At 25.8% G+C, this 8,572-nt stretch overlaps 1 protein-coding gene across 1 annotated transcript; it reads left to right on the plus strand.

The window, feature by feature from the left end:
* Positions 1 to 4,432: 4,432 nt before the first annotated feature.
* Positions 4,433 to 7,825, plus strand: LOC101498089 (probable polygalacturonase At3g15720). Its single transcript, XM_004504478.1, has 7 exons — positions 4,433 to 4,564; positions 4,652 to 4,789; positions 5,695 to 5,880; positions 6,043 to 6,250; positions 6,575 to 6,656; positions 7,270 to 7,378; positions 7,481 to 7,825. Exons 1-7 carry the CDS (start codon positions 4,433 to 4,435, stop codon positions 7,823 to 7,825), a joined length of 1,200 nt encoding a protein of 399 aa, XP_004504535.1.
* Positions 7,826 to 8,572: the final 747 nt, after the last annotated feature.

An 8,572-nucleotide genomic window follows, 5' to 3' on the forward strand; every position in this document is an offset into this window, starting at 1 on the left:
GAATCAAATATCTAATCAATTATGAATGAGTTAGTCAAATCTACATATAATATGACATCTTATTATGAATCAAATATCTAATCAATTACGTACAAGAAATTTTAATAATGAAATTTCGATCTAGAAATTTTAACATATTGGAAATTTTAGTACTGAAATTTCAAGATCTTGAAAATATATACATTCCCAAAATTTTAGTATTGACAAAAGTTCGGTATACATATTTTATATGATAAATTGATATTTGACCATATCGCGAGAGTCTCACGATAGTGTGAAAATGTAAGTGGAATATGATCTTTATTTTTCTTAATTTTATTTTATTTAACGATTTTTTTCAATTTGGATTGAAAGCTTTATTAAGATCATGTATGTAAAGTTTTATACAATTCTAAATCATTTTTTATATTATTGAGATGCACCAAAATTAGCGTGTTATGTGTTTTTTATTGAACACCGTTAATTTTCATAACTCTCAATAACATATTAAATAATTTTATATTACAAAACCAAAACCAAATCCAAAAAATAAATTTACCACATAATTATTGAAATATTATTTGATTTTTTTTAAATCTCTTTCTGTAAAAATTGATCAAATTTTGTATTATTTTTTTAAAATACATGTATAGTAGGATACAATTCAAATACATGAGATTTCAATCCATAAAATGTGATTATGTGAAGAGTAAAATATTAAATGTAACTAGTAACTAAAACACTAAAATTATATACTCCATCCATATAAAAAGTATAGGAGAAAAACACATGAATTTGGTCTAAATTTAAATAAAATATATGTATTTTTTTCCGCTTAACCATGCACACTAAATACTCGAAGACAGTCTATATATTGTCATCGTTTCTCCACTTTTCACTTCTAATATTATATGGGAACAATTGGATTATGTTCTAAATTGAGATAGCTACTTCTAGTAAAAGTTTTGGAAGTTTTGGTCAATTGGATTATGTTCTAAATTTGTTAACTCATTTAATTATTTAATAAAAACTCAACAATTTTCATCTTCAATTCTAATTTCTTCATTTTCAACTCACAAATTCTTATATCTAGATCAAAACCCTAAAAATTCTGAAATTCATATCTAGTTAGATCCAAATCCTGCAAAGGAAGGAAAAAACTAGAAGAAAATTAGTAAATGTATGTATCGAAAGTCCCTGAAATTTTTTTTAAATGGATTCTTATCTCTAAAACCAATTTTTTTCTTCTTTTCAATTTCATCATTCGTAAACCTAATTGATGTTCTCGATCTTAGGAATCATATTATACTCTTGCATCTATATGTTGAAACTTCATCTTTGTGTTAAAAACTGATATCAAATGAGAATTTAATTGTAGAAAGTGACTTTTATGGATGATAGAAGAAGATTACAATATAAATGAAATTACACACACTATAAAGAATGCATAAATCATTCATTCATATTTAAGGTATGGATCTTAGAATTTTTAGGGTTTGGATCGAGATATAAAAAATTGTGATTTGAAGATGAAGAAATTAGGGTTGAAGATGAAGCTTGTTGAGTTTTTATTAAAAAATTTAAAGTTGAAGATGAAGATTATTAAATTTTTATTATTTAATTAGTTAATTAATTAATTAATTAATTAGTTTTAAATTTTAAATTAAATAAACTTTGAATTTACGGTGAGTATACAATATTTTTTTTTCAGTAAAAGTGATATGATTCTTCCGTAAAAGAGAATAAGTAAGGGGTGAGCAAAATAATCGCCTTTTGCAATGAATAACATCTCATCAACCATACTCATAAGTTAAGTTCACTCAAGTGGATCACTTTTGCATTACTTGACATAATAAATCGAAATATATATATAAATATATAATTTAATCCTCTTGAAATAAAATTACTTTGAATCATGTTCTATGATTTTATTTAAGAAAAAGAAAGTAAAGTCAATTGATTGTCCAGAGAATTTTGAAAATAGTTTCTTTATGATGCGAACACTTTTAAGTGTGTGTAATTAAATATATCGTTCCTATGTTTTTTTTTCTCAAGACACACACACACACATATATATATATATATATTATGTTATAAGAATATAACATATAAATGATTTATAAATTGGACTTACATTCTTTTCATCTTCTATGCATACTATAAAACTAATTAATTAGAAATTTATATAATAGCATGTAATTGTTCTAAATAAATGATTCAAAAAAATCTTTAAATGTGTTTTAAGTTAGAATTTATTATATGTCAATCTTGTTGATGTTACACTAACAATTTTAAATAATGATGATAATTTTTACTTGTGATTTTGTAGGTGTTAATGATCAATACAATGGAAAACATGTTGAACAAAGTAATAGATTTTGGATTGGTCTAAAACATGTCATTCACAACATCCGAGTTTTCATGTCTCGTACTCAAATAAACATATTTATTTCCTTCAACTAACTTCATTAGATAACTTCATCCGAGTTTTTCCCAACACTTAGTTCTAGAGTCTTTCGAAGTCCTTCGATATGCACTTATTTTCTTATAAATCAAAGAGATATTAGTCAAGTTCTCCTTAATTCGACTTCTCAGCGATGTTAGGATGTGCTTGAGTGCAACATGATACTTTGTGGGTTCATCAACATGTTTTTTATCTACTTCTTTTAAGTATTTGACTAATGCATTATGCTCAAATGTAGTTACTAACATATGGTTTTGAAGTATGTACATTCCAGTCACAATTCATCCCAAACTATTCCTCAATACCTTTTATATATGTTTGAATGGATAACCAAACTTTAGTGGAAATCTCAGAGCCATCTTTACTTGACTTATATTTTCCACCTTTATTGTAACCTAAAAATCATTTTGACTTTCTTCATCTTTTTCTAGTCTATTTTTCAGAATGAGTAATAATAACAACTACTTAATTTTGTTTCCCAACCTCTTTTGCTTAGGATATGACATCTTACTATGAATCAAATATCTAATCAATTGTGAATGGTTTAGTCAAATCTACATATAGTACTTGTGTCTTCTCCATCTCTGTTTAATTAAATAATAAACACAAATAATAAAAAAAAACACATAGCAAAAGACGTACAAGAAATTTTAATAGTGAAATTTCTAGAAATTTTAACATATTGAAAATTTTAATACTGAAATTTCTAGATCTTCAAATATATACATTCCCAAAATTTTAGTACTGACAAAAGTTCGGTATACGTATGCATACCGAAAATTTTATATGAGAAAAAAATGATATTTGACATGTCAGAAGAGTCTCACAATAGTGTGGAAATGTAAGTGGAATATGATCTTTATTTTTTTAATTTAATTTTATTTATCGATTTTTTTTATTTGGATTGAAAGTTTCATTAAGATCATGCATTGAAAGTTTTATACAATTCTAAATCATTTTATATAGAGATGCACTAAAATTAGCGTCTTATGTGTTTTTATTGAACATTGTTAGTTTTCATAACTCTCAATAATATATTAAATAATTTTAGATTTATGTAAAACTTTACATGCATGGTCTAAATGATATAAACTTTAATCTAGTGAAAAAAAGTTAAAAAACAAAATTAAAATTAAAGAGAAATAGAAATAGAGAGGATTGGGATAGATTGAGGAAAATTTGAATTGGCAGGATTCCAACTGATTTCTCTCTCTTTTATTGTAGGAGAGATTTATTTTTTTATTTATTGCAAGAGAGGTTTTAAGAAACTACTCTTATTAACTTTTCATTTTTAGGCAAAAAATCATTTTTTTAACAAAATCATTTTCTAAAATATTTTAAACAAAATATTGACTTTTAAAAAAAGATTTTTATTAGAAAAAATTGGAAACTCACGTACCCAAATTAAAAAATCGTTATTGTTAGGTTTCCCATGCAAACGATAAGAAGATTGAGGATAAACTAGATGATAGTGGTAAGAGTATTCATATAGAAACTGGTCCAATTACAAAACCAAAACCAAATCCAAAAAATAAATTTACCACAGAATTATTGAAATATTATTTGGTTTTTGTAGATCTCTTTTTGTAAAATTTGATCAAATTTCCTCTTCATTTTTTAAAATCCATGTAACTTATAGTCTGATACAATTCAAATACATGAGATTTATTTCTATAAAATGTGAATATGTAAAGAATAGAATATGAAATATAATTAATAACTAAAATACTATAATTATATACTCCCTCCATATAAAAATTAATATAGGAAAAAACACATCAATTAGGTGGAAATTTAAATTAAATATATGTATTTTGTTCTGTTTTAATCATGCACACGATTAAATATGATTATACTTTTCCATATTTGGTACTCAAAGACAGTCTATATATTGTCATCGTTTCTCCACTTTTCATTTCTCAAAAAAATAAAAGTATATAGTCTTACTTCATATTTAATCAGTATATATCAGTACTTTTTCGTATAAATATGAAGGGATTATATGTCCTTTTAATGTTTGTTATTGCTTCACGTAGCTTGTGTGCTAGAGAAACGCCTACTCCTTTCTTTAATGTTCTTTCGTATGGTGCAATCGGGGATGGTCAAACTGATGATACAAATGTATTTTTTTTTCACGAGATCATCATTATACTTATTATATGACTACATTTCTCAAATATAACACAATTTTAAACTATTTGTTCATAGGCTTTTCTGGAAGCATGGCAAGACGTGTGTGGCACAGTTGATGGCATCCCAACACTGTTCATACCACGAGGCAAAACATTTATGTTGCAACCATTGTTGTTTCAAGGTCCTTGTAAATCGGCATATATTATGATTGCGGTACTCCTACATATGCATAATGAAAGAGTTAAATTAATATGTATTTAATTCATATAAAATCTCAATATTTTAAATTTAATTCTTTAAAAAAAATTATTTTTTATTTAAAAAAAGTTCGAATGAGAAATTATTATTAATAACAATAATATTCATGATCATTTAAATATTGTCCCAACTTAATTAGATTCAAACTATATCCGATGAGTTACAAAGTTAAGTTCTTACCATTAAACTTTTAAATATTGTCTATATTTAGAAAATAATAAATCAATAATTCTAATTATTTAATTATCATCATTATTATTTATTTATTTACTAATTCATTATTAACTTACAATTATTCCTTTCGAAGCAATATTGAAATATTTTTCATAAATAATACTAAACACTAAAAACACCATTTAATTTAATATAAATAAATGGTATTTAAATTTACAAAAATGCAACTAAATGGTGTTAAATGTCAGTTATTTCTCATAATATATTACTATCATGGTTACATTTTTTTTAGAGTTTATATAGTATATTTGGCAATGTTAAAATATCGATACATTTTATTGTTAAATTAATAGTTATTTTCTATCATTTAAAAATCATTTATTATCATTTAAAAAATTAAAATGACTAAATATTATTGATTAAAAATGTCTGTTAAATAAATTTTTTTTTTCTGTAAATTTTTACTATCTATAACAGTAAATATTTAATATTTTTACGATAAAATATAAAAATATAAAACTTATATATAATACTTATAATTAATAAAATGGAGTTTTGTTTTTCTTATGAAATGATTTATAAAAAAAAAAATCGGTACATGCTCCGAATTTTTTTTTTATTTGTCAATCAAATTATTTAGTTGTTATGTATTGTACAATACTAATGATGTAATTTTGAGTTGACAGCTTAAAGGAATTATCATTGCCCCACACAGTGTTGAGGCTTGGAAATGGCCAAATAATGAAAGGACAGCATGGATCCAGTTCTGGCAAATAAGTGGCCTTAATATATATGGAGGAGGAACGTTTAATGGCCAAGGTGCCCCATGGTGGTCGAAGTATTTGGGAAGTGAAGAAATAAATAGGCCAACTGTAAGTTGATAAACATGATCATATAGCTAATATTATATATGTTCCTATATATTTTGAAATTTATATTTTATTAAAAATAATAAACGTTAATTTAATTTTTATATTATTTTTCAACTAATTGGAATATATAAGTGATAATTAATTGGTGTTATGGATATGCAGGCTCTTGTTTTTTCCGGCTGTGAAAATCTACAACTTCACCGGTTGACTCACATTGATAGTCCGAGAAATCATATAAGCATTGGTTCATGTAATGGAATTATTATCTCCAAACTTAATATAATTGCACCAGAGACAAGTCACAACACTGATGGGATTGACATCGCACATTCATCCAACATCCTCATTCGGAATTCAAACATTCAAACCGGTCATTATAATACACATCCTCAACTCTAGAATCTTGACTATCGACACTTTTCATATTTGAGATCCATTTGTCTCATTTTATTTATCATTTTTATAAAATAATTTTGTTTATTTTAATTATTATTTTACAATAAAAATATGTTATTATTTTTTTATACTCATAAATAATATTATTAATTAATGTATTTTACATCAATGTGTATTTTGAACCAATGGTTGGATATATTTAGGTGGATCATACATCGAGGTATAAAGTAGGATTGGGTTAATTTCTTGTAACTTTCATCTTGATTTTCTTTAACAAATTATTGTCTATTGATTATAGGGGATGATTGTGTCGCCATTAACTCTGGCTCAAGCTTCATCAACATAACTGGTGTTTTTTGTGGACCTGGCCATGGCATCAGGTGATTAAGTCAAATCAAACTAATATTTGAAAATAAATAATGTTCACATTTTATATATATATTTTATGGAGTTTATTTATTCAATAAAAAATATTTATTTAACGGTTAGATTAATGAAATTTATTGTTTATATTGAGTTATAAAGCGGAGTAACTCAACATAGAGTTATGTCATGAGTCAACGGATCCCCGTTCTACATATATATATGAGTGATGATCCATTTGATTCTAGAAGTAACTATTGTTTGCTCTCCATAATAACTCTTTGTAGATATTAAATTTTATAAATTGAATCATTTAATATTTTTATATTACTTTAATAATCATACATATAAAAATTACAAAATTTAGATATGTCTACTTATAGGATCTTATAGTCAACATTTTATTTTCATTTTTAAAATAATATCACACATTGAATTTAACTTGATAAAATATCAAATATTATTAAAGATTAAAAAAAAAAACTATTAATTTAATGGTTGAATTGATCAATATCTATTTATTAAGCAAAGTAAAGAAAAGTTAATTAAATTAACGAATCCCCACATATTTGTGTTTGTGATATAGTTCGATTAACATTAATTCAAACTCTTTGAGATTGGTGAATCTAGTGTAGGTAGCCTTGGAAGAGGAGGAGAATATGCTATGGTGGAAGAGATACATGTACGGAATTGTACCTTCAATGGAACTCAAAATGGAGCTAGAATCAAGACATGGAAGGTGATGCAAAAATGTAAAGTATTAAATAGACCATATCAGTGAGATTAAATCATAATCAAATATTGAAATATTTTTTTTGTTGTGTTTGTAATATTTAATCAGGGAGGATCTGGGTATGCAAGGAAGATCACATATGAAGATATTGAAATTGTTGGAGCATATAACCCTTTGATTATTGACCAACATTATCACCCTAATGGTAAAAGTGAAAGTACTTCTAGCACAGCAGTGGAAGTGAGTGATGTTACTTTTCGAAAATTCCGCGGAACCTCAGCTCAGGAGAATGCAATCCAATTAAATTGCGATTCCAACAATATTGGTTGCACCAACATTGTACTGGATGATATTAACATAACCAATGTTGCTGGAGGAACAACAAAAGCATCTTGCACTAATGCACATGCAACATCTATTTCATGTCACCCGTACGTCTCGTGTCTTCCTTGAAACATTAGTCGGTGACGATATACTACATCAAGTATTGGCGGAAAAATGGAGGTTGAAGTGAAAATTGTCATTATTAAAGGTTAATGTGATTGAAGTGCATTGATTGATTATGCCATTATTTTGCTATTATTAAGTTAGAAATCCATAGGAAATACGTTACTTGCGTATGTGTCGGTGGAACTATTTTCCCACGTAAACCTTCGTGAATAATTGTTTCATGAGAATTTATGAATCTGCAAGTCATTTACCTGCAACTATTTCCGCTGAAAAAGTGAATAAATTTCACAGCTAACGTTTCCTAACTTAAGGCATTTTCTGACGACTTTTTATGCAAAAATATTTGCAGTACCATTCATGCGAATGTGTTCTAAGGGTATTTCTGCATGTAATTCCACATGCAATTTCGTATGAAAATTTTTTTCGCCTGAAAATCTGTAGATAACTCCCCATCAAAATTATTTTCGAAGAAAAATCTACAGAAAATTTGCACATGTAAGAGAGTTGAGAAGTATCCATCTTGTGCTTGTTTTTCTGATTTTTAATTTATATGAAAATTTAAAATAGAAGTATATGAAAACATTATTATAAATATATTTTTTGAAGTATTTAATATTAGTCTTTAATTGAAATACTATTGCAATACACCAAAAGAAAATTTATATCATGTTCATTGATGATAACTAAATATTAATTAAAGTATGATCCAACTATTGCAATACTCCTAAACAAAATTTATATCATGTCGCA

This window comes from Cicer arietinum, chromosome 6, assembly GCF_000331145.2.
Source record: "Cicer arietinum cultivar CDC Frontier isolate Library 1 chromosome 6, Cicar.CDCFrontier_v2.0, whole genome shotgun sequence".
Classification (NCBI taxonomy): Eukaryota; Viridiplantae; Streptophyta; class Magnoliopsida; order Fabales; family Fabaceae; genus Cicer; species Cicer arietinum.